Here is a 25,817-nt window from a genome sequence, read left to right as displayed (position 1 = left end):
AAAGAAAAAAAGAAAAAAAAAAAAAAAAAAGAAAGAAAGAAAGAAAGAAAGAAAGAAAGAAAGAAAGAAAGAAAGAAAGAAAGAAAGAAAGAAAGAAAGGAAGGAAGGAAGGAAGGAAGGAAGGAAGCAAGGAAGCAAGGAAGGAAAGAAAGAAAGAAAGAAAGAAAGAAAGAAAGAAAGAAAGAAAGAAAGAAAGAAAGAAAGAAAGAAAGAAAGAAAGAAAGAAAGAAAAAGAAAGAAAGAAAGAAAGAAAGAAAGAAAGAAAGAAAGGAAGAAAGAGAAAAAAGAGGAAAAAAAAAAGAGAAAGAAATTATTGGTGAGTGTAAAACTAGTTATTATCAATATAAATATACATGACCAAAGCAACACACATATACAGGGCATTAATTTGAGGTATAGGAGAGAGGATTTTGCGCGTTGATCCGAAATTGCAAAATTCCTATTTTCTCTACCTCCTTTATTATATATACTTTTATTATCAATGGAAATGACAAAATTCCTGGCATTAAAGAAAATAATAGCTACTTATACCTGTTACAAAAACAAATATTCGATAGACTTTAAACCCGTTAACTTATTTCAACTTTTCAAGTAGCTTCTTAGATGTAAATACATGTACATTTATATTGGTTTCATCATGCCTTTCTGACCACGAAAATGGAAGACAAAATACGAGTGAATCCTGTGTTCCATTACTGGGCTTCGCTCCTCGGGGAGAGGGCTTTAACGCTGGAACTTAAAAGCAATTTACATGCAAATTCAAGCTAAGCCTTTTGAGCCAATGATGGGTAGGGATGCAGTGTAAAGATCGAAGCGATGGAACTACGACACTCACTCTGTTGATAATGCATTATTATGTATGGAACATGACACAGCTACTAAAACTTCCAAGCTCACGGTTATTATGCGCATGCGCATTGGCTTAACCTCCCGATAGGGGAAAAGGGGGAAAGCACACTTATAGTATAGTATGGAACCGCTAACGAGTCTTTAAAATATTCAAAGAGTGGTTACGATTTTAGCTCTCGTCTAAGCCATTCTGTAAGTACCCGTCTTTTCACCAGCTTGCTACGTTAAGCCCTTCCCTAACGGAATCGAGCCCGCCTCTCAATTCGATATAGCAATTATTACGGTGCAGAGGTCGTAACGTTGAGCACAGGACTTCAGCACTGGTATTTACTAGGCTCACGGAGTGAAGTCTTTACGCCTTGTCGTGGACTTGTAGACTTGAGCCTCTGTTAGTCAGTCGGGGTTGGGAAAACCATCTCTCCTCTGGCCAGACGCGACTAATCTGTTCTTGATCACTAAGCTATACTACTTGACAGAATGGAGACCCTTAATGCGGCTCCGTTATCTACACTAGAGAACTTCGTGGGTTCGGAGAGCTCTCCAGTGAATCCCATCTCAGTATCCGAGAAAGCATCGAGTATAGCGAGTAGCGATACGACGAGTGTACATGGGCGATGGCAGCGGGGAGCTGACAGCCATGAAAATAACAACAATTCAGGTAAGAAAATAACACCTGTTTGGAGCAATTCAATAGAAAAGTTTCTTTTCTTAAACTCCTTCATTTTGTCAAATTTCAGATTTGTTTATTTACTGTAGGTTTAACATTTTACGTAATTAAACACAATGATTACAATAAATGTTTTGAAATGCTTATTAAATTAAACATGGTCAAATTATATTTCCTTTTTTTAGTCAAAGACGAATCGTCATGAAATAATAGTATTGGCGCTCTCGATTCGCTTTACATTCGACATATTTCGCGACACTACTGCCGGGTATAATAATGTGTGTTGTGTGTATGATTTGAAGCTATCGGCCATATTTATGCGTTATTATTATGTGTATAATCGTAAAGTAAGAAAGTAAGCCACAAAAGCTGTAAATGTTAAAAAATTTCCCAAATGTAGTGGAATTTCCAGTGCACGGAATACTATATAACGCTCTTGTTAGCCTTGTGAATCTTTGCCATTGACTCGCTTCCATATCGCCTCGGTCACTTCAAATGATCCTGGCTAAAGATGACGGCTACTCAGCCTCAACTAAATTTCCCTTAAAAGTAATATTTTAGTTTCATTTGTGAATCCTTGTGTGTTATAATTCCGTGATTAAAATTATTCATGACATACTGAATTGTATAACAATTTTACGGTTCAGATCTAACATAAAAACATAAGATTTGGGCCATCTGACCATAAACAGTGATGTACTGTATGGCCTATACATACAAGTTCAAACAACTACTTACGAAAAGCTTTTATAGTTTACCACAAAAGCTACATGTGACATACATGTATAACAATCTACATGTATATTGTGTTGTATGCTATATTCACAAAAATCAAGAGAAATCTGTTTTTCTTAAGTATGGCCTACAACAAACAGATTGTCGTAAAGCGCTTGAATTAACTTGTCAATATTAAAGGGATCTCGAATTTATTCACAGTTTTTCTTTTCTTTTAATTTGCCCTCTTTGCTTTCCATAGGCCTAAGGCATGTGGTTTCCACAACAGTTTTTCCGTAGTAATATGCTCGATACCACAGGGCCAAAATATCGCAATACTGATTGAACAGACTTTGCATTTTAACCTTTGAATTGACACCATAAATGACGTTATAATGGCACAACTCTGAATTACTTTTTAACAATCGTGAACGGGAGAGTGTACTTTCTGTTGCCTTCTCACATCGCGTGCATTGGCTGACGATATCTGATATAGTCATTAGGATGGTTATACTAGCGCCCATTCTTACACTTATATAATTGAGACATACAGTAGGAATGCAAAGCTTGAGTTCCCATTGACTTTATAACCTGAGTAATTACAGGGTGCATAAAAAAAGTACACAATTTACATAATAAACTGCTAACCAAATCTACTATCAGAACTATGACACAATTGTCATCAGCACCAGGCGGCGGATGACATGATCGAGCCGGCAACTCGTGAAACCGCCCGGCCGTATGGCATTTTCCATACACTCGGTTAGTTTTGTGGGGTTCATTATCGAACCCCAACGGTTTTAGCTTGTATTTATATTATTTATCAACATAGGCCTATTTGTTTGTGATATTTCAAGCGTTTTAAAATTTCAAAATAATCCTATTCAGTTACACGGTTGACGATGAAAATTTACTGAATTTAGGGACTGCACGTCATACACCACCTGATCAGCACTATAGATTATTACAATTGTAGCGAAATGGTGGTTTCGATATATTCAGAGACGCTCCCCGTGTCTACTTGCGACGTAGCCTATTTGATATTCGATACAAGAATGGAACTGCTATAGCCTTAGTCATAACTGGGTTCAAATCTTGAGATATACCGAGATCAGCGATCTTGATACCCACATCCTATAGACAGATAATTGTTAGTTAACGACGGGGAAGAGACTAAGCCAATTTCCACTTGATTCCATCCACTGCATGACTGTTGTGTAGATCTCATCATGATGCTCTGATTCACGCTTGATAAAACAATAAACAAAATTGTTTCGTATAATTTCACTTTATTAATTGCTTCATTTGTCCTGAATTATATGATTATGGTGTACTTATTTTCTCACACTCTAATAATTGCATATTGTCTTATTATAGCAAAATGAGTAAAGGAACGCGTAAAGTGTTACTCCATCTCCATGAACTTTGACCTTTAACATTCATGTATTTAGTTGGTACTAGCACCTGACAAATCACTAAACTAGAATTATTCTTGCTCTATAAATTGTTGGTGCTTTTCTGAAATTAAGAATTAATATGTTGCCATGGTTTTACGTAAAAATTTAATTTGTATAACTGTGTGACGACGAAGGAAGACAGGAAGAAGGAAGGAAGACTGAAGAGAAGAACAACAACAAAAGCAACAACAACAACAACAAGAAAAATAAGAAATAACAAGAAGCTCGAAGAAGAAAAAGAACCTGAAGAACAAGAAGAAACAAATACACAACAAGAAGATAATGATGTTTATTTTGTTCTACTTCGCTATGCAGCATTATTTCGATTGAATCGGCAATCTGGGCAGAAGAAAGAACCGTAAACATGTGCCAACAACATGTTGTGAAATAAAACCGCTTGCTCCTTAGACAAATGTTACAAATTCCACTCAAATGTGTCACAAAATAGGGGTTCTCTTTCAGTCTATACATTTTTATAAACCTCTATGGTGTACTTTTCCAAATTTACAGATAGTTTTTTCTTCAATTGAACCGTTTTTATATTATTTAGAAAGTGCTGCGGTAGGTATAATAACAACAGTAGTCTCACACTTCGTTCCCATAGTAAAGGTGTATTCATTTGCTCTCTCTTGTCAGCCCGGGGCTTTCACGCCGTAGAAAATCGGAAAACATCGCCTCACCCCTTAACCCCAACTTTGATTTTCTTCATCTAACTCTAAATGCTTTCTTTGTTCAATGTTTTTACCTTTAGAACCAGCTGTTGAAAATGGCAATGACTCGGCGAATGAGGATGGAGGGAACGACAGCGACGCGAACAAGAAGCGAAGACAGCGGAGACAGAGAACACATTTCACCAGTCAGCAGCTGCAGGAACTTGAAGCAAACTTCGCCCGCAACCGATATCCAGATATGTCCACGAGAGAAGAAATTTCAGCATGGACGAACTTGACAGAAGCAAGAGTTAGGGTAGGTTTGAATTTTAGTGTTAATTAGTGTTAATTACTAACATTATTTAAAACAAAACGTAAGTACCCGACTACATTATAATATGCACTATGCCCTGATGTAAAGTTTCATTATCACTATAATCAGTAGCGTGTCCAGGGGGGAGGCTTTGGGTGCTGAAGCCCCCCGCACTTTGTTAAAAATCATGTAAAATCAGCCGTTTTTGGCGATTTTAGCCATAAAGCCCCCGCATAAATCTGAAAAAGGGGCTGAGCCCCCCGCAGGAAAAGATCCTGGACACGCCGGTGATAATGATAAGCATGGTAAAGAATAAGCAATAATTCCGTGGTAAAAACAAGCTTCATTCCTCAAACCTGTTATTATAATAACTGAATTAAACATCACCCCAAATGTATGGCCTTTCTTTTCCTTTTTATACACTCTTATATATTAGGAACTACATTTTTACTAGTACTATAAACTCAACCAGATTTAAGAAGACATTTTACAAAACTTAAATTTTGACTTATTTTGGTATGTACATGTATACTGCTTGCACTTCAAAAATATCCCAGCATTCGGTACATGCTAAGGCTGCTTTGGGACAAAAACACACAAAAAAAACACCCATCCCCTAGCATGCATTTCCCGAAACAGGTAAATCACTATATTGGTAGGACCCTTCATGTGAACAAATACAGTGTGTTTCGGAAAGAAATGTACCGTCGAAAAAATTAAAAATGTCTATGAAAGCTATCATATGCCAATGCATAAAGTATAATTTCGGTCATGTTTCATTCCGGCATCAAATACCCATAAATTAAATTGTATAAAGTAGGCCTATTCGATTATGTTTGATTCGAACATTAAAATACCCCAAAACAATTAATTACCGGTATGATCTTTCAGAGGTACCATGTATTGTCTTCCGAATTCGGAAACCTTTTACCTTTGCTTTCAAGACCCTATTTGATTTTGATTTGTTATGTTATATTTTCATTTATTTCATTGCTATGTAAGAAATCCAACATAGTTTCACAACTTTTTTTTTACCAGGCATTTATTAGTTTCCTCAGCATTCAACCGTTCACTATAGGATCCACAACATGCTTATCTGTCAGGGCAAAGTTCTTTATCCCCAATACATTACACATAATATTGACTGACCTTTGACACTTTGGGCACAAAAACTCATACTCTGCAACTTGAGGTCAAATTTTGCACTATGATTGTTTAATTGAGGTTATTGAACTGTGCCATTAGGATGAGGCCATTGTGGTCTAGTGTTTGTCATTTGACATTGTCTATACCCCCGTCCACGGGTCTACTAATAGGCTCACATCTTCAAAAATTGAAATAATGTGAATATTATGGTTTGTGCAAATGTGATTTATTTAAAACATATATTGTGCATATCTTCTGATAGTTTCAAATCTGAATTTGGAGAATGCTGCATAATTTATTATTAAAAGTATATTAAGTAAATTAAAATGAAGAAAGAAAAGATAAGATAAGAACCTAGCAAAATAACATTTGTATTTGGTATGGGTTCTTACCCAAAGCATCAAACCATGATATTAACTGTCGAAACTGTAAATAATTCAACTTCAAGTACAACACTTCAAGTCCATAAGTGGCTACTTAATCAAGCATCGCATCACTACTCCATCCCTTTAATCTACTACAAAATAGAGATGATTTTCACGTGACAAATCACGGCAGCCATATTGGGTAATTTGCCATTATAAGTGGTAATAATGATGCTTCTTATCTCATCAAAAGTGTGCGTAAAGTAAAATATAAAAAAACGCCAAGTTTGGTCTTCTACTTGAATGATTTGTGAATACAACCCGAGTCAATAGGAAAAGGCTTAGCTACTTGTTATTTTGTCAAGTAAACCAACTGTTCGTTCCTCTCCATTGCACGTTTGGTTAAATCAGGCGACAAATTTGACCAAGCCTTTAGCGTGTTACTACATGGTGTCTTAATCGCCTTCTGTTCAATGCTCGTATACTGAACATGCGGATGTCCCAAGACGCAATATGCCATAAGAATGACAAAATTATGACATTATATTAAATAGTAAATGTTCTTATTGCGATAAAATGGACAGATTATTCATGTTGAATAGAATTAATCGAAGCGGAAATATCATGCCCAGAATAACATTAAGTATGACACCCCCGGGATATTCTATTATATGAATATTGTCCATTTAAATGGCTCAAAGCATTTATACACACTCGCGTGTTATGCACGTGTAGAGAGCCACTTAACGTCACTTAAGAGCCAAATGTCACCTTAATCAAAGGCTTAACAATATGGACCGTTTTACGCTGCCTTTAATTACAATTTTATAGGCCTCAAGCTTTGATACAAATCTGGCCCTCAACATTTTGCACGACAGATTTTCTATTTCAAGATTAGAAATTTAATTTTGCTGAACTTATTATTTAATAATAACCTGCCAAAATGACTGTCTGTCAGCAAGAACAAATAGTTTGAAGCAGTAATATCTACTCTATGAGTTAAGAATCGACATGTTTCTCCTCCGGCCTTAACTTATTAAAGTTCATTTTGAAAGAGATTATCGCAACTGATAATTTAAGTATGAGTATATTGCAGGAAATATTATCAGATGGGCCATTTCTACATAAATATCCAGCTATTGTTTGCAAAATCACAAAGCTGTTAAGTCAAATTGCTAAAACAATATTGGCGTTACAACACTCGCGGGTTATTTTGAACTTAAAACATTTGTGACCCACCAAATGAAACAAGGGAACTCGGTGGGTGCGTTAAGGAATAACAACAAACTTGGTCCATTTTTCTATAATTTCACACCGTGCTATTTGATATTGGCTGTATGTTGTAAAGAATAAACGCAACTCTATTGCGTGCGGTTTTGAAATCTCTGTGTTCGTTCAATTCGACGACAATTGATATGTTTTGCAGTTTCGCAATCAAATTTTTTCTTAAGATAATGTCTTCAAAGAGATGACCCGCCAACAGGAAGAGTAATATTAAGAAAAAAAACATCAAGAAGTTTGTGTTGCAATTGATTCATTTAAAATCAATCTGAGTTATACCAATTTAACCACAAACTATGCGTTATTCATTCACCACGTGTATTTGCTATTCAAATCAACTGTAACCTTAACTTTGTAACAGTTTCTTGTTATTAAAACAAAATTAAGCGATTTCTTGTGTTCGCCGATTAACCACTTTTGTACGGATATTAAGCAAATTCAACACATAATAAGGAAACCACAAAAACATATCCATAACTGATTGGACATAATTTGCGGACTTTGTAGTAACAATGGCCACAGGCTAATTTAAATAAAATGAAATGGTCAGTTCATTCTGACACATGTGTTACTGATTTTTGTTAACTTGCATCTCAAACACTTTAAAACCGGTCACTTTTGTCAACTGAAAAAAGACTATCATTACCAAAAGGAGTAAAAGGACGCCATTTTCTTTTTTCTCTTCTTCTTCTTCTTCTTCTTCTACTTCGTCTTCTTCCTCTTTTTTTTCTTCTTCTTCTTCTTCTTCTACTTCGTCTTCTTCTTTTTTTTTCTTCTTCTTCTTCTATTTCGTCTTCTTCTTCTTTTTTTTTTTTTACTTCTTCTTCTTCTCCTCCTCTTCTTCTTCTTCTTCTTCTCCTCCTCCTCCTCCTCCTTCGTCTTCTTCTTCTTCTTCTCCGTCTTCTTCTTCTCCTCTTCCTTCTTTTTCACTCTTCTTCTTCTTAAGTTCTTCTTCTTCTTCTTCTTCTTCTTCTCCTCCTCCTCCTCCTCCTCCTCCTTCTTCTTCTTCTTCTTCTTCATCTCCTCCTTCTTCTTCTTCTCCTTCTTCTTCTCCATCTTCTTCTTCTTCTTCTTCTTCTCCTCCTCCTTCCCCTCCTTTTCTTCTTCTTCAATCTCCTTCTTCGTCTTCCCCTTCTTCTTCTCCTTCTTCTTCTCTCCTTCTTCTCCTTCTGCAGTCCTTCCTCCTCTTTTGAGTCTTCTTCTTGTTTTGCTTCTTTCTCTTAGTGCAATCAGGTCAGGAGTTTCTTCCAATCTCTTTTCATTTCATTTTATAATTGTTTGCTTTTTTATTGTTTTTGCTGCTGCTATTTCGTCGTTTGTGTTATTATTGTATTCCTTTATCATGTTCACACTTTCTTCCTAGACTAGTCATCCTTCTCTTCTTTCCCTCCTCCACTTCCATTCTCATCTTCTGTATTTTCATGATATTGTATTTTTATCACCTCTTGTACATTTTCCATGGATACACGAAGTAAATTATTAGCATGCGTGTTATGTAGCAAAGATGCAACATTTGATATAGCTACACGCGCACATGCATAACAACTAATTATCAAATGCTCATGGTAACACTGTGTGCTATTGATACAACTGTGTTACTACCGCACAAGTTAAATAACATTAAAGATAACAATTTTGCTCAAAATTAACATGCAAGTATTCTGACTCTGTGTACTCAACAAATGTTATGAGTGAAATTGCAAGAAAACAACATATTTCCAAATTGAAAGTGTTTTCAATGGTTAAAACGTTTTACAAACTTGTTTGTACACAGTATATACCTACATTAGTTTGTGCAATAATCATAGTAATGTTTAGAGAAGATAATCTTCAAATCTTCAACAGTAAGCTAAGCATTCCTCTTGTCCTCCTCTTTTTGTCCCTTTTCTTCTTTTTCTGTTGTTTTCAGACTTCTGTTTCTAAGTGTGCGTCTGCTCTTGTTCTTGTTTCCTCTACATTTTGAAGAGTTTGGTTGTCATGGTTATTTGTTATCACCCAGTTATCACAGACATCAGTTGATGACAAGTATTCATATTTTATTCCACGCAAACCCTTTTAACATTTTCTTCCTAAATTGTACACATATTTTACCCCAAAAGTGAAATATTCACGGATGCAAAACGAACTATTTCAAAAAGTGCTTTTCACATCGTTCTCTTCCAATGAGTCTCTGGTGAAAGCAAATTCATCTCGACATCGTTGTCAATAGCGAACAAAACACGGGGAGGTCTGGGTATATGTGGACACTGGGGACTCGAATGCTTGGAGCAAAATCGGAAGTGTTCAAACAGTGTTTACACACTTGATTTGGGTAGCCGTAGGCGGTGACATTCTAATTCAAGTCACAGGTGCATGCACAGACACTCTGCATTTGAACTTGACGTTCTTTCGGGTTTTCTTCATTTTCTTTATGATATTAAGATAAATGTATTCTAACAATTATTACATGCATTCTGTTCGATGCATCCCTCCATCCACAAATTAATCTTCTGATCGTATTAAAATTGACGTGGTGACACGGCTTCCACTTCCAATCGAAAATTGAAATAACATGAGCTTATCAAGTTTGATAGAAATTATTTCAAAGTCTTCCTCAATTTTATCCGAAAATGTCAAATACCTATACCTAAACTTACAATATGGTATTGGGCCCTTACTTGAGCTTTAACATTTAAGAACAATTGATGAAATATTTGTTGAATAATGATTAATGTATTTGATCAGTTGATGTAGAAAGTGTTTATTTATTTGTTCATTTATTCAATTATTTATTTATTTATTTATTTATTTATTTATTTATTTATTTATTTATTTATTTATTTATTTATTTATTTATTTATTTATTTATTTATTTATTTATTTATTTATTTATTTATTTATTTACTCCGTGCGGGCATGAAACTGACAGTAAAAAAATATGTAAAAAACAGATCTGCCTTTTGGATATACTTCTGAATTGAGCACTTTTCCACCGGGCAGTTTCGCTACTTCTTGCATATTTATTTATTTATTTATTTATTTATTTATTCATTTATTTATTTATTTATTTATTTATTTATTGATTGATTGATTGATTGATTGATTGATTGATTGATTGATTGATTTATAAATATATTTACATAATATATATATATTTATTTATTTACATAACATTAAAAGAAACAAATTTGTTTCTTTTAATGTTATGTACACGCTCTCCTTCACAGGATCGAGCACTCTTTTTAATGAAAGAAGAAACACAACTTTATGTATTTATTTATTTATCTACTTATATACTAGTTAATCTATTTCTTCACTCAATATTTCATTTATTATACAATGTCATGAAACATCACAACTAACATTAAACAATTTTTGTGAGTTCTGTTGTATCAAAGAGTCAACTATTGGGCTATTCCATTTAAAATCCACACTACCCCTGTCTTCCACAGGGGGAGAATGAGTTTTGAATAAAACTTCTATTTGAAATACTTACTCCAGTCACTCCAGTTGTGGGAGATATAGGTACAGTAAATACAGCGGGAGTATGGGTTTCAAAATGATTATACCTTGACTAATTACTTTTGAAAAACATACTCCCACTGTGGAAGATATTTCCAAAATCTTCCACAGGGGTAGTGTGGATTTTAAATGGAAGATCCCATTCCATGCCTTCTGTCTATTGCACATATTATGGCCTGTTATTAACCCCATGAGAACTACCTGCCTATTGGTCAAAAAGAAGTTTTCGTTATCAATTGGACCAATCAGCAACATTGTTAGAATAATTTCACCACACAAAAAAAAGTTGGAGTGAATTATTTGCTAAGCTCCATTCTGATTGGCGATTAAAATGAAGATATCATGTAATTGACCAATTAGAGGCAATGTTAGATCGGCAAGTAGTGCACACAAAATAGTTATTAATAATATGAGACAAGATAATAAATGAGTGAACAATCATGAGTTCGTTGGATTTTAATCTCTGGTGATCCAAGTAATAAAAACTTAAACACCCGAGACTAAAGGACGGAATATGAAGATAAAAATGAGGATATCTTGGCGATAAAAATGTAATCAATTATCTTAGTATCCATTGGACCTATATAAGACAACACTGGATTAACACGGACTTGGCTGCTAACCGTCTACCGTAGCTAGTAATTATATTACATCGTCTATTGCTTGCCTTATGAAGTAAGCATGTGCTGTTTACATGCCATATTGTATGGCTCATACTCATGCACTATTTAGCTTAATATAATAACAGCTTCCTCTGTCTTTATCACTCCTTGTAAAGTGAGTGGTAAGCTTACAGCTACGATTGACATTTATTTTGAAACCAACTTGGTAGCTTCACTTTAACCCCCTGAGCACTACCTGTCGATCTAACATTGCCTCTGATTGGTCAATTACATGATATCTTCATTTTAATCACCAATCAGAATGGAGTTTTGCAAATAATTCACCCCAATTTTTTTGCGTGATGAAATTATTCTAACAATGTTGCTGATTGGGCCAATTGATAATGAAAACTTCTTGTTGGCCAATCGGCAGGTAGTTCTCATTTAAACTGGTGGGGGAGGGGAACTCATCCTCACCGTAGACCAAATTTGAAGTAAGGTTATGCTGAAAGGATATTTGGGAGACACCAGGTCTCAAAATAAATGTGGGCATTTTGAATCAAATTTAATAATTTTCATGTTAGTCTAAAATTCTTGTTGCTGTTGTTGTTTAATTTTTTATTTAAAAGCCCATTGACAATACTTTGGACGTGAATGCGTTGCAAAAGGGGTCTTAACCGCTTTACGAAAAAATCAGAATAGAACTGAACTTGAGCTTCAGTACGACGGCAACTTCATCTACTTCCGGTTTATTTTACCGTACGTGACCTTTGAATGACGTCATAATTTTTAAATTTAAAGGGACCGTATTTTCGTGCCGAAGCGCGCAACAAAACAGTGGCTATTTCACCATGAAATCATTTGATTTAGTCCAATTCGCATAATTTATTAAAGAGAAAAAAAGTGTCGTAAATATTTTTCAGCATTACAAAAAATGTACTCTCTAGTCTTATACAAATGCCTATGTTATAAATGTTATACATCTGTATGTTGTGCCAGAAATGCTTCACATTTAATATACCCTATCTGTTGGCATTTTGTTTGTAAACTTTCAAGTTATTAAAAGCACATTTTTGTAAAGATCACACGAGAAGGTGAGGTGAACTTTTGCGGGTTGCCGTCATCACTCCTCTATCAGCACTTGTCGCTTTCTCACTGCACCATAGCTGCCTCCGATTACACGCCAAATAGCGTGCTAACATGTTTACCGTACAACTTGTCTGATAGGAATTCCATACAGGGAATTCCAAAGGGGACTCGCGTCGGTAGGGTTGATATAAGGCGAGGGCGAGAGAGCACTGGCCCGGAACAAGGGCGTTATAGCTTTGCCAATATGATCATACGTCTTCATATCATTTCTCATCTTTTACCTTTTACGTGCTGATACTACATGATACAATCAAAACATGTAATAACTTTGTTATACAACATAAATGCACAATTCGATTATTACCTACATGTATACTCCCTTATGTATAGTGTAGGATTAATGCATTAGAGTTAGGGCTAGGACTAATGCTGCATTCAGGTCATAATATCAATCTGTTGAGCTTGAATACGACCCTTCAAAATAATGTTCGCTAGTCCGAAAGGTTCGCGAAAGTCCGAACCATAAATAGATTCGCTTTTACGAAAGTTCGGGTAGAGGCAGGCCCGTACGCAGAGGGGGAGGGGGTCGGGGTCCGCACCCCACCTCTAGGTTTGCAAAAGTATACAAAAAGTCCACTTTTTCTAAATCCACCCTTCCCCCTAACAATTCGGAATTGTTAAGGCCTGGGTAGAGGGTTACTACTATGCTTTGAGAAATTAGTATGCATATATTAGGCTATAATAAAAATAATAATTATAATATTAGATACTTGGTAAAGCGCCGCTATCCGATCGAAGACGCTCATGGCGCTTTATAACAGATTGCGTATTCATAATGTGATTGCGTGATGCAACGTGTCGTCTCAATGTCATGGTCACGATGTGATTGCGTGATGCAACGTGTCGTCTCAATGTCATGGTCACGATGTGATTGCGTAATGCAACGTGTCATCTCAATGTCATGGTCACGATAAGACTACTATCGTGGCCTATATTTAGTTTTGTCAGCTATAATCGATCTACCAAACCTTCGTATTCGTCGGCATCATCATGTATAAGGACAACGTTATACAGATCCTTATCGTCTTGTCATGATCACAAAACCTCATCTTGCCAAAATGTCAGAAATTTTGTATTTATATATTGTGAGGTGTTCGCAACATGTCAGAATTTCCGAAATTGCTTTGAAGAGGAAGCCCCACCAGAGCAGTTCTTCTGGGTGAACCAAGTCTGCCTGGTTATCAAATTAACCAGTGACAAGCCCAGCAAACACAAAACGTTTTAAAACGTTTTAAATAAGTTATATTTTGGCTTTTGGTTTAGGTAAAAACGTTTTAATAACATTAAAATGTCGGGTTATATAAAGGTCATGATAACGTTTTAAAACGTTTTGTATGAAAACACACTACAACAATATTTTTAAATGTTTTCAAAAATGTTATTGTAAACTATTTTTGCAAACATTTTGCCAAATATTGTGTCAATACTTAAATAACATTATGTTAAAATATTTTAACCCAGCAAGCACAGAAATGTTCTTAAAATGTTGGTTTTTAAACCTATTAATAACATTTAAATGTAGTATTATATAACAGATCATGAAAACGTTTTTAAAACGTTATTTAAAATATTTTGGGCAAACATTTTCGCAAAATATTTTTTCAACCCCAAAATAACATTCTGTTTAGAATGTTTTGTATCAAGTTTTCAAGAATGTTTTTGGAATGTTATTAAAACGTTTTTATACCCTTTATATAACCCGACATTTAAACGTTTTCTGTAAAACATTTTTGTTTGCTGAGCATTAGATTATCAAAAATTTTTTCTTAAGGTTATGAAAACGTTTTATACTCTTAATATACCATTTATATAACCCGACATTTAAACGTTTTCTGACAACCTTTTATAACCTTTTGCGAATGATGTCGAAAACGTTTTGTGTTTGCTGGGAAGGTTATCTCGGAATTTGATAAGTGCTAATTGATGCAATAAGATTAAATCATCAATTAGCACCTGTTACATTCGGAGACAAACATGTCACTGATTAATTTGATAACCAGGCAGGTTTGGTTCACCCCAGAAGAACTGCTCTGGTGAAGCTTCCTCTTTAAGATTTTACAATTAGGCTATAGTCATTCCGAGAGGAAACTTGCCTTACTTTGATAGACCAATCATGCCAATGGGATGACGCCACAACCCGGAATGTACGATTATAAAAGTAACGCTATAATGGCATTGGGTTGTGGACAGATGCTATGAGTTATAAGGTAATAGGGGAATCTAAAAACGAATGAAATAAAATTAATCGTCCTTATTTTAAGTTATGTTAACCGTCACATTATGATGCACTTCGTTCTCGGCAAAATACGGTGTGAGGAACATTTAGATCATTGCGAATGTGTATTTATATAGGTGAGCGTGAGTTAAAAACTTTAAAGGCCCATTCAGTGATTTGCTCATCCGGACGATCGTAAAAATCATCAAAATTCAGATTTTGGTACCTTTGTAATTGGCATAGATGTGCTAACATAGCCTGCTCGTGGTTCGGTCGAAAGCCGTGTATTTTAGACAAAATAAAGCATTTACATGAATCTGGACTTTTGATACTGACAGTACAAAAAGTCCGACTCGAGATCGAAAGAAGCTCACTCTCCACCGTACCAACACGCGTTGCGTATTGTTTCTACTACTTATTACATCAGAAGCTACTATTTTAAACAAAATACACAATTTTAACTGTTTTTCATATTTGAATTGACCGTTAGTTTGCCTCGGTGACCTTTAATTGCTTATTTTGTTTTCTACTACAAAAATTAAGCGTCTGTTTTAAATCAATTTAGACTCTACTTCCCCCGGGTTAGAAACACTGGACTAGGAAGTTTTTCCAGTCGATTGGTGGCGCACTGTACGAAAATCTCGATTTTCTCGAGTCGATCTGAGTTGAAGTAGAAAACCTTTCTAAAACTTCTGTTTTTGACTAATTTGTCGATGTATTCAGGGAAAAGTGGTTTAATGAAATTCTGTAGACTTATTCTTTATTTCTAAGCAACTCTGACAAATTTCCATTTTTTTAAATGTTCCTGTGGAATCACTGAAAGGGCCTTTAAGCGAGAACGCGTAAAAACAATGTGCAGGGATTATTATCTTCGAACCGCTCAAAAGGGGAGTGTCCAGAAGTGTTTGTCCAATTCTCTGAAGAGTGTTTTTCAGGAGGAAATAAGAAGAGAAAAAAGTGCTGTAACCTGCCTTGATGGTTTAACACTGGCTAAGTAGTTTGGGTCGAAAAATGTACCGATGGGATACGATGTCTATCGTCAGGATAAAACAAGTTGTGTGAAACTCTGCGGACTGACTGATGACACGAATAGTTCCCCTCAAAATCCAAGATATCAATGTCTGCAGTATATATGGTATAGCCGTGACGGTGTAAAACAAAAAAAAAATAGCTGCCTTATGCCAAAATTCTTAATCGACTGCATAAATATTATGAGCTATTATGTGTTGATGCCACTGTGATTTGTAGCAACAGTAGAGTCACAATGCACAGGAAATGTTTTGCTTCTATAATGTTAAACTTAGGTTTGATATTTTGCGTTAATACTCATTGTCATTAGGCAGCTATTTAACTCGGAGAAGCGTTTTATAGCAACACTACATAATTATATAGAAGTTGTGTATTGGCAATCAGACATGAAAACCATGAAAATGAGAGAAGCATCTTTCCCGAAGAGACTACACAGTCTTCATCCGCCATGTCATATCTTATGATGTCTAGAACACAGAATCAAGTAATTAGTGGGGTTTTTTTATCGGCTTCGCTGTTGGACAAGTTTAGAACTGTCAAGCTTTCGTCAGGAGTAGCTCTGACTTCTTCAGGACAAAGTACCTAAGAATGAGACATGCAGGCCGCATTTGTCTACTGATGGCTCTGAAAAGAGCCGTTCACTGAGGACTGCCCCTTGTCAACAGAGAACAAGCCGATCTTGCCTATCTGCTAATTTAAAGGCTTAGTGGCTCTGAAAAGAGCTGTTCACTGAAGACTGCCCCTTGTCTGCAGAAAACAAGCAGACCTCGCATGTCTTCTAATTTTAAAGGTTTAGTGGCTCTGAAAAGAGCCGCTCACTGAAGACTGCCCCTTGTCTACAGAAAACAAGCAGACCTCGCCTATCTGCTAATTTTAAAGGTTTAGTGGCTCTGAAAAGAGCCGTTCACTGACGACTGCCCCTTGTCTACAGAAAACAAGCAGACCTCGCCTATCTGCTAATGTTAAAGGTTTTGTGGCTCTGAAAAGAGCCGTTCACTGAAGACTGCCCCTTGTCTACAGAAAACAAGCAGACCTCGCCTATCTGCTAATGTTAAAGGTTTTGTGGCTCTGAAAAGAGCCGTTCACTGAAGACTGCCCCTTGTCTACAGAAAACAAGCAGACCTCGCCTATCTGCTAGTTTAAAGGTTTAGTGGCTCTGAAAAGAGCCGCTCACTGAAGCCTGTCCCTTATCTACAGAAAACAAGCAGACCTCGCCAATCTGCTAATTTTAAAGGTTTTGTGGCCCTGAAAAGAGCTGTTCACTGAAGACTGCCCCTTGTCTACAGAAAACAAGCAGACGTCGCCTATCTACTAAATTTAAAGGCTTGGTGGTTTTACAGAATCAAGTCTTGTTTAAGCTTCAAATGACAAGTCTTATACATGGAAGTGTCGTGTATGAGACAAGAGTTACTATGTCAGACTCAAAGCATATCTTACCAATATACAATGCTGCCGGAGCCGTTTCTTCCGGTTAGATTTTGGTTGGAAAATAATATTGTTCTGTGATATATTGTTCATTTGATCATTTCTTTCATAAACATCGATCAATATTCGCAGAGAGAACCTATTTTAACAGAAATTAGAACAAAGTAGGTCTCTCAATCAAACTTTTTCTGCGTAGGATTTTGAGGAATTCACATTCCACTTCCGACTTGGCTTTATGTCCATTTCAAAATGCAATTGAAAAAATCCGACTGCTGTTTGAGACTATCTGATAACTACATAAGGATGTACTTAGATATCTATAGGTAATATATATATTTAGATGGCGGGTCGGGCGGGCAGGAATTGTTATGAAGGCTTTATTGAGTGATATTAGCTTTGTAGAATAGGGGTTGTGCCGCGCCGTTTACGCGTAGTGATCCTAGTCCACCTTTCGTCACCCCACAGCAAATAGGCCATAATAACAAACGTGCAATCGACTGAAAACACTGATCGTATAGAAAACAGTCGGGAAAGTAAGCAGCGTACCATATGTGGGAGTCCATTGCACAATTAAGTTATTTTGGAAGAACAAATTCCAAAACTTCCTGTAAGATTCGTGAGGCATAATGGTCCATTTTAGGCCATGATATTAAAATAGAACTGGAGTCAAGGTACTATTAATTTTATCACTGTAAAAGTTGTTAAAATTAGGAAAAGGATGTTACAAATCGTAATGTAATCATGATCACCATGATCACGAACCGAAAGTGAAATAAAGTTATTATTTGAAGCTCAAAAGAAAGTCACTTTTTATTTTGTAGTTGCGTGCATGAGATGCGTAGAGATGCGTCAGTTTTGATGAGCGGAGCCCCACATGATGTGAACAACTTTAACCCGAACTAACAACGCAAATTTCCAACTGTCGCCAGAGTTGTACTGATTATTAAACCATCCAGGTTCTTCTTTAATATCACGTTATCAATAGCGTCTTTTCATCCGAAAAAGCAGCGTGATTGTTATGCACTGGGAAGGGGCAGTCACCTTCAAACCTTCAAACCTTGAACCTTCAAACCAAGGGGCAATAATTTGGGTGACGTGGATGAACCTTCAAACCAAGGGGCAATGGGTAGACGTGGATGAACCTTCAAACCAAGGGGCAGTCAACTGGGAAGATGTGGATGATCATTCAAACCAAGGGGCAGTCACTATATAATAGCGGTCTGTTAAAATTGGGGTCTTTTTATAGGGTAGCAGGCGATAAAAGATAATGAAATTTGGGGTTTGTTACAAATGTGCAACCATTGTTTTTGGGTCTTCAGATGAATCTGTTCATTACGAATATACCGATTTCACTAGGATCCACAACATGCTCATCTATCAAGGGCACAGTTCTTAAACCCCAATACATTTGTACATTCATTGAATGACCTTTGAAGATTTGGGTACAAAAACTCATACTCTGCAAATTGAGGTTAAATAAGGTCAAATTTTGCACTATGCTTATGTAATTGAGGTTATTGGACTATGCCATTGGGATGAGGCTGTTGTAGTCCATAGTATTTGTATCGTCTTTGGGTAAGAGTACAAGGATAATTGAAAGTTTGAAGAAAGTAAGAGATGGTGTCTTTTTTGAATAGCTGTTGATGTACTTATATCCTCAAAAATATCAACAACCCTAGATTTGCAATTACTAGAAAAAAAGAAACATTAGTTCTTAACTAAATGGTATTGTTATCTTTCTTTTGTTTTCCACAGATATGGTTCAAGAACCGCCGAGCCAAATGGAGGAAGCGTGAGCGGAATCAGTTGAACGAACTCAAGAACGGATTTGGCGCCCAATTCAACGGACTGATGCAACCATTTGATGATGGATTATATTCTGGTTATTCATATAACAATTGGGCGACAAAACCGGCAAACCATTTGAGTTCTAAGGGCTTCCCGTGGTCGCTAAATTCCGTGAACCCTTTAACAAATCAACCAGTTTGTTTCAACCCGCAAACCACGATGAGTTCCAGTTTTACATCCTCCCCCGTGTCAGGGGTCAGTCAGAACTTGAATACTTTGAACTCAACCCCAGGGACACCCGGTGCATGTCCTCACGGGTCAGCACCCCCGTATGTTTATCGTGAGCCGAGTTCTAGCAGTATTGCATCGTTATGTTTAAAAGCAAAACAACATTCCACGAACATGACTGGTATGACTGGATTTACCTATCCGATGCCACATGCACAGAATCCGACGCTTTCCGCTTGTCAATATGCCAGCATCAACGGGCCACCATAAGACAACATGAATTGTAAAAGAGACTGATATATTACTTCATCCATGCAGGCCGCAGCAATGGACAGGGCGATGGGGGATCTATTTAGTGGCCTAACCAAAGGCCGGGGGTGGTAAGGGGCCATGAACCCTTAAGTCCCAAATGATCTGCACTTTCAGGCCCGATGACAAAGGGGTGGGCCCTATGGGGAAATCGGGTCCCTCGGATCCGGGCCTTCGGGCCCGAAACCGAGGTGGCCTAATTTTTGGCGATTCACTCTTAGAAAAAGGTGCCATAAAGGTTCGGCGGCTGTCCTGCAGAGGGAGGGCGCCTTTAAAGTTTTTTTCTCACAGAACCGTTACAGGTTCTCCAAATGAGTCAAAAGGGGTCTTTAGGGGCCCTATTGGTCCTATAAAGAACCCCAGGAAGATCCATCAGAGACAAACAGGGTTTTTTCTCAGAGTGTATACATTTAAGATACTTTGCCATTTGGAGAACTATATGTCTGGTGTAAAAAAAAAAAATTCGCATGCTTTTCTTTGAAAGTAGGACTTTAAAGTCCTACTTTCAAAGAAAAGCATGTCTTAAACCCCCAATTTCAGGGCCAGCACTCAGCGGCCCTGCCCACTTTGCAGACTGTCACCACCACCACCACAACCACCACCCCAATTGCAAAATTTGGTTAGGCCACATGTGATATGTTTTGCATCATGTGCTGTTACGGTCCTCTAATACGACTTGGAATCAGGTGACAGAAGCCGTAAATCGCATCAAAGCGCAATGGAAATAAGGACCCAGTTTATTGGACAGAATCAGTCGCCCTACATGCTTGCGACAGAAGTATAAATTCATATTAAATATCTCAGAGGTGTGCTTGTAAATAGAGAAAAACAAATTTAATTTGTATATTAGAAGTGTTGTCATCATAGAATGTACGTGCATTTTTTAATTAAATAACAGTAAGTATAATCACACGGCAAGATTTTGAACCAGAAATGTATAGACCATTTACGACGGGGAAAAACTGTTCTACGGGCGGACGGGCCTTCCAAGTAGGGTCATCGGTCTGGCATTTTTATTACTACAGTACGATTACAACCAAAATTTAATAAATTTTGGCCCCAAGCGGTTGATTTTACATGACTTGACAAACATTTTAAAAAAAATTCTCCAAAACACAAATTGTGGGTCCGTCGGGCCCGTAGAACAGGGGTTTTTTTTCCGTCGCCTTAATGAAATGTTTCCGTTAATGCCCTGTCATTTTGACACTTGTATAGTTTTTGTAAATGCTTCAAATATCCCGAAATTTAACTTTCGACAGAGATTAGACGATCTGTATGAACTTATTATTGCTCTCTTAAAACCAAAGTTGAAAAATCAATCTTAAAGATTGTGTTGAGGGAAAAGTCTAAAATTAGATTGAAAATGCAATGGAATTTAGTTTGAATTTTCAATTTTTCAGACTGATTTCTCAATCTTAATTTGGACTTTTAATGAAGGGTCATAGTAGGCCCTACTATTAGCAGAATCATAATAAAAACATGCATGTAATTGTACATTTAGGGATAATGAGACTCTTAATCGAGCACTTTAAGAAATAGAGGTTCAAGAAAGCTAGTAAAGAACCCTTCTGTCGTCTATGGAACCCTCACGAAAAATTTAAACCTGAACAAATCTTTTAGGTTCTTAAATATGTTCTTTGATCATTAGTCCGTTTTCGGCCTTTATAGAATCTACTGGACTAAGTTCATTACAGAACCATTGAGGGTTCCACAATAAAGGACATTAAAGGACATAATAGTTTAGAACTCCTATTTTTGAGGGCGTGATGACATTTTGCATGATTGTTTTGTTAGCGTGAGGTGTGTCAACTCCATGCCATCGTACGTTTAAAAACATCAGTAATCCCTTTCATGGGTCTCAAACCGAAATAATTTTAGCATTTCAACAGCAAAACCCCTATACGTGTGTTGAGTTACCCTTGCAAACACCATTTTCCGTAATTTGCATTATTTAAACTGTTGCATGGTAATCCGGTGGTTTAGACCAAAGGCCCTACCCAGCAAACACAAAACGTTTTGGACATCATTCGCAAAAGGTTATAAAACGTTTAAATGTCGGGTTATATAAAGGGTACATTAATGGTATAAAACGTTTTCATACCATTAAAAAACATTTGTTGGTAATTTACTGCACAGTAAACACAAATGTTTTACAGAAAACATTTAAATGTCGGGTTATATAAAGGGTATAAAAACGTTTTAATAACATTCCAAAAACATTTTTGAAAACTTGGTATAAATCATTCTAAACAGAATGTTATTTTGGGGTTGGAAAAATAAAATATTTTGCAAAAAATGTTTGCCCACAATATTTACAATAACGTATTTAAAATGTTTTCACGACCTTTATATAACCCGACATTTAAATATTATTAAAACGTTTTGAAAAAACATTTTAAGAACATTTCTGTTTTTGCTGAGTGCAAATATCTTAACATAATGTTATTTAAGTGTTGACAAAATATTTGGCAAAAAATGTTTGCAAAAATAGTTTACAATAACATTTCTGAAAACATTTTAAAAATATTATTGTAATGTGTTTTCATACAAAATGTTTTAAAACGTTTTCATGACCTTTATATAACCCGACATTTTAATGTTATTTAAACGTTTTAATGTAAACCAAAAGCCAAAATATAACTTATTAAAAACGTTTTTAAAACGTTTTTGTGTTTGCTGGGATATCTGCAATAGCGAGGCTACACTGCAAAAACAAGTGTTAATAGATTAACACTATTTGAGCAACACTTTTTAAACATGTTAAACCGTTAATATATTAACATTTATGTTAAAATATTACCAATTGTGTGTTAAAATATAAACACAAATGTTAATATTTGAACACATTAACGGTTTAACGTGTTTAAAAAGTAACACTTAATATATTAACACTTGTTTTTGGAAAGTGGTGTTAACGTGTTAAAGCATTTAAAAATGAACATCCTCGTTTAATCATAGTGTTAATGTGTTAATAAAAGTGTAAAAGTGTTAATATTTTAACACATAATTGTTAATATTTTAACACAAATGTTAATATTTTAACACATTAACGGTTTAACATGTTTAAAAAGTGTTGCTCAAATAGTGTTAATGTATTAACACTTGTTTTTGCAGTGTATGCCACTGCACGCTATGCCAAGAGTCTAATGCATTATACCTCACTCTGTAAGGGATGAGATACATCTCAATATTCACCTCATCATGGGTCAGAATGGATGAGAAATACCTGCCGATTGGCTAAAATGAATATTGTGTCCAATTTTGAACCAATCAAAGAGGGTAATAATAAGGTCCTCTGCAAATGCAAGTTTGACCATAAATAGTAAGCCTAGTCATCATTGTCAATTGAAATGAGCATTTCAAATTATCAACCAATCAGAAATGCTGTTAGAGGACCAGTAGTGTCCAGGGGGTTAAACATAGAATTATACTTGACGTTTAATGTCTCAATTATAACAAAGTCCTATTATTTATGATAATATGCTTCGTAATGATTTTCTTAAAACACACCGTTGTCGACGATTCCTTTTTTTTAGTTTTTAATGAAATAGTGAATTTGGTCCATCGTTTTATATTTTTAAAAAATGAAATGAAATTGTTGCTCTAAAGAACCCCATTGAGAGAAAATAGATTTTATTTCATTTATCAACACTTCTGTAAATTGCATTATAAACGTATAGAGAACACAGATAGTCTTCAATCCAGGATCATAACTACAGTCTATATTATTGTAAGCTGGATCACGACCTTTCACCTTAATGCAATTTCGCGATGTTGATTTTTTCCATCTTATGGTGAATGCACTTTATATATCACGAGTTGTCTGACCCCGTGCACTTATTACTCCAATGATGTTCATCTAGTCCATGGTAGCGCCAGGTACGACTACTAAAATAACCTGCCACTTATATGAGCTAAATGACATCGCAATGACAGGGTATCGTTATAATGTCAGCTGGTTCTGCGATTGTTTCTGAGTCGGGACCTAATAGACTACGTCACCTCGCAATTCATTCTGCTTACGGACGAATCACAATTTGGCAAAATTTGAACTTTATTATAATGATTACAAAATGTGATTGCCTGCATATTGCGATCCCGGGATCGCGATCACGCAATGATACAGGTGATGTAATGTAATTGCCTGCATATTGCGATCCCGGGATCGCGATCACGCAATGATACAGGTGATGCATTCTGGAATTTGACGCCATCTTTACAAATAATTTACAATTAACCGATTATCGTTGTCGGATTGTCACAATTATTTGACAATTTTCGGTTGAATGTTCAAAAAACGCCATCCTCGCACCAACTTGGTTTTGGTTATCCTTCATGCAGAATCCGCAATAATTAAATCCCAATTTGCAACACCGTCTTCTACATAATGCATTATAGAGGATTTAAATTATACGTTATTCATATGCACTGCGCATGCTCGATCATTCGTAGATGTGTCTTGTAACAATCATTCAATCCAAAATAGAAAAATTGTTTCTGGGAGTGTCAAAATGAATATTGTAAAAATGATAAAAAGTATGCCATTCAAACCTATGACGAATTAAATATTGGAGTGTAATTGTTACGAGGTGACCATCGTGACTTCCTTATGAAATACATGCCCGTATGTGTAGCCAATTAATATGACTTGGTAACATGTGCTAAACGTACACTACAAGAATTCTATTGGGCCGCCTGCACAGGTACACAGTGGCTAAGGTACTTGGCTGGTACTGTGTGATACCAGGGGAGTTCCAGTGTAGTACCAGTGCAGTACTACTGCTGGTGGGTCCTGTGCAGTAGCAGCATTGACCATTGGTACCGTCTAGGTACTCTGTGTGTACCTTAGCGACGGTGTACATGTGCAGGAAGGCGGCCACAATATGAATCTTGTAGTGTATTTGGGTGCAGTGATTGGAATCACTCTTGGGATCAAATTGAAACTGATTTGTACACTGTAAAAAATATTTTACTCGACACTGAGTAAAAAGGTCACAGCTTAACAGTTGAGTAAAAAATTACTCAACATTGAGCTCATTATAGGTCAACATTGAGTAATTTAGTTACTCATTTGTTGAGTTGAGCTGTGACCTTTTTACTCAGTGTTGAGTAAAAAAAAATTTACAGTGTAATCAAATAAACCTATAACAACCACCTGTGGCCAAATCTAACGGTTTAATTTACACATTTGCGTTATCCCTACATCCTATGTACTTGATACGTCCCAATATGTGTCACGTTACGTTATTGTATGTGTGTGTTGAATAGAAATAAAGAACTGAAAAGGGTCGAAAGAGGTAAAGCATTATGTGTATTCGTCTCATTATTAGATAGAGTGTATTAGCGCAAGAAGACCGTAAGTCCACTTGGCCCCTCAACATGTATACACTAAAATTACGTATAGTTTCTTAGGGTTTTATAATGTTTAATACATGTTCCAGGGTGAAAACATCATGAAAGGTTGTTAAAGATTTGGTTTGGCCCCTGAACATGTATAAAACATTACCAAACTATACGAAACTATACGCAACTTTAGTGTATACATGTTGAGGGGCCAAATGGACTTACGGTCTTCATGCGCTCAGGTCTTCAATGAGCTTCTGGTCTAAAATAGTGTTCAAACCTTATATAAAAGCTGGGGCTGGAACCAGGCAGTTCTAACAGATTTAACTTTGTACACATCTGGTAATTTAAGCATTCTAAGACGAGCACTAATTGTGGAATATCAGCGATATTTTTAATGCCTTTTTGGTCAAAAAAGGTCAAAATTTTGAAGAAAAAAAATCCACTTTTTCAAAATCAGCTCCCCCTCCAAATAAATCCTGGTAACGGGCCTGGGTCATTGGGTAATGTTTGGAATTCAGTGAGAGCATAAATAAATGTCATAAACAAAAAAAGAAATGGTCTGTAGCTTGGATCCTCATTGAAATATCAATTAATCGAACGATTATCAAGCTCAATCAATCTCAATCAATCGATCGATCAATTGATATATCTATCAATTAACCAATCAATCTCGACCGATCAATCAAGCAATTAATCAATCGTCCTGTCAGTCAGTAGGTCGATCGATTAAACATTGAATCATTAAATAAACATAATAATCGATTGATCAATCAATTAATCAAT

General features: G+C 36.1%; 1 protein-coding gene across 2 annotated transcripts; it reads left to right on the top strand.

Moving 5' to 3' along the window:
- Nucleotides 1–983: 983 nt before the first annotated feature.
- Nucleotides 984–24,985, top strand: LOC140171745 (pituitary homeobox x-like). 2 transcript variants are annotated; one of them, XR_011861638.1, is made up of 4 exons: nt 984–1,507; nt 4,439–4,653; nt 19,119–23,814; nt 23,876–24,985. XR_011861638.1 is itself a non-coding variant. In XM_072195065.1 (3 exons), exons 1-3 carry the CDS (start codon nt 1,327–1,329, stop codon nt 19,647–19,649), a joined length of 927 nt encoding a protein of 308 aa, XP_072051166.1. In that variant the 5' UTR covers nt 984–1,326; the 3' UTR covers nt 19,650–24,985. The 2 variants fall into 2 exon arrangements, 1 of the variants encoding a protein (XP_072051166.1); XM_072195065.1 differs by having other exon boundaries at nt 19,119–24,985.
- Nucleotides 24,986–25,817: the final 832 nt, after the last annotated feature.

The sequence above is a fragment of the Amphiura filiformis genome, chromosome 15 (assembly GCF_039555335.1).
Source record: "Amphiura filiformis chromosome 15, Afil_fr2py, whole genome shotgun sequence".
Classification (NCBI taxonomy): Eukaryota; Metazoa; Echinodermata; class Ophiuroidea; order Amphilepidida; family Amphiuridae; genus Amphiura; species Amphiura filiformis.
The sequence above is the reverse complement of the archived record's forward strand: the minus strand, read 5'-3'. Positions and strand labels throughout refer to the sequence as shown.

Coding starts and splice junctions, on each gene's coding strand:
- LOC140171745 (XM_072195065.1), top strand. CDS start 1,327: ATGGAGACCCTTAATGCGGCTCCGTTATCTACACTAGAGAACTTCGTG. Junction 1,508..4,438: donor TGAAAATAACAACAATTCAG/GTAAGAAAATAA, acceptor TTTTACCTTTAG/AACCAGCTGTTGAAAATGGC. Junction 4,654..19,118: donor TGACAGAAGCAAGAGTTAGG/GTAGGTTTGAAT, acceptor TGTTTTCCACAG/ATATGGTTCAAGAACCGCCG.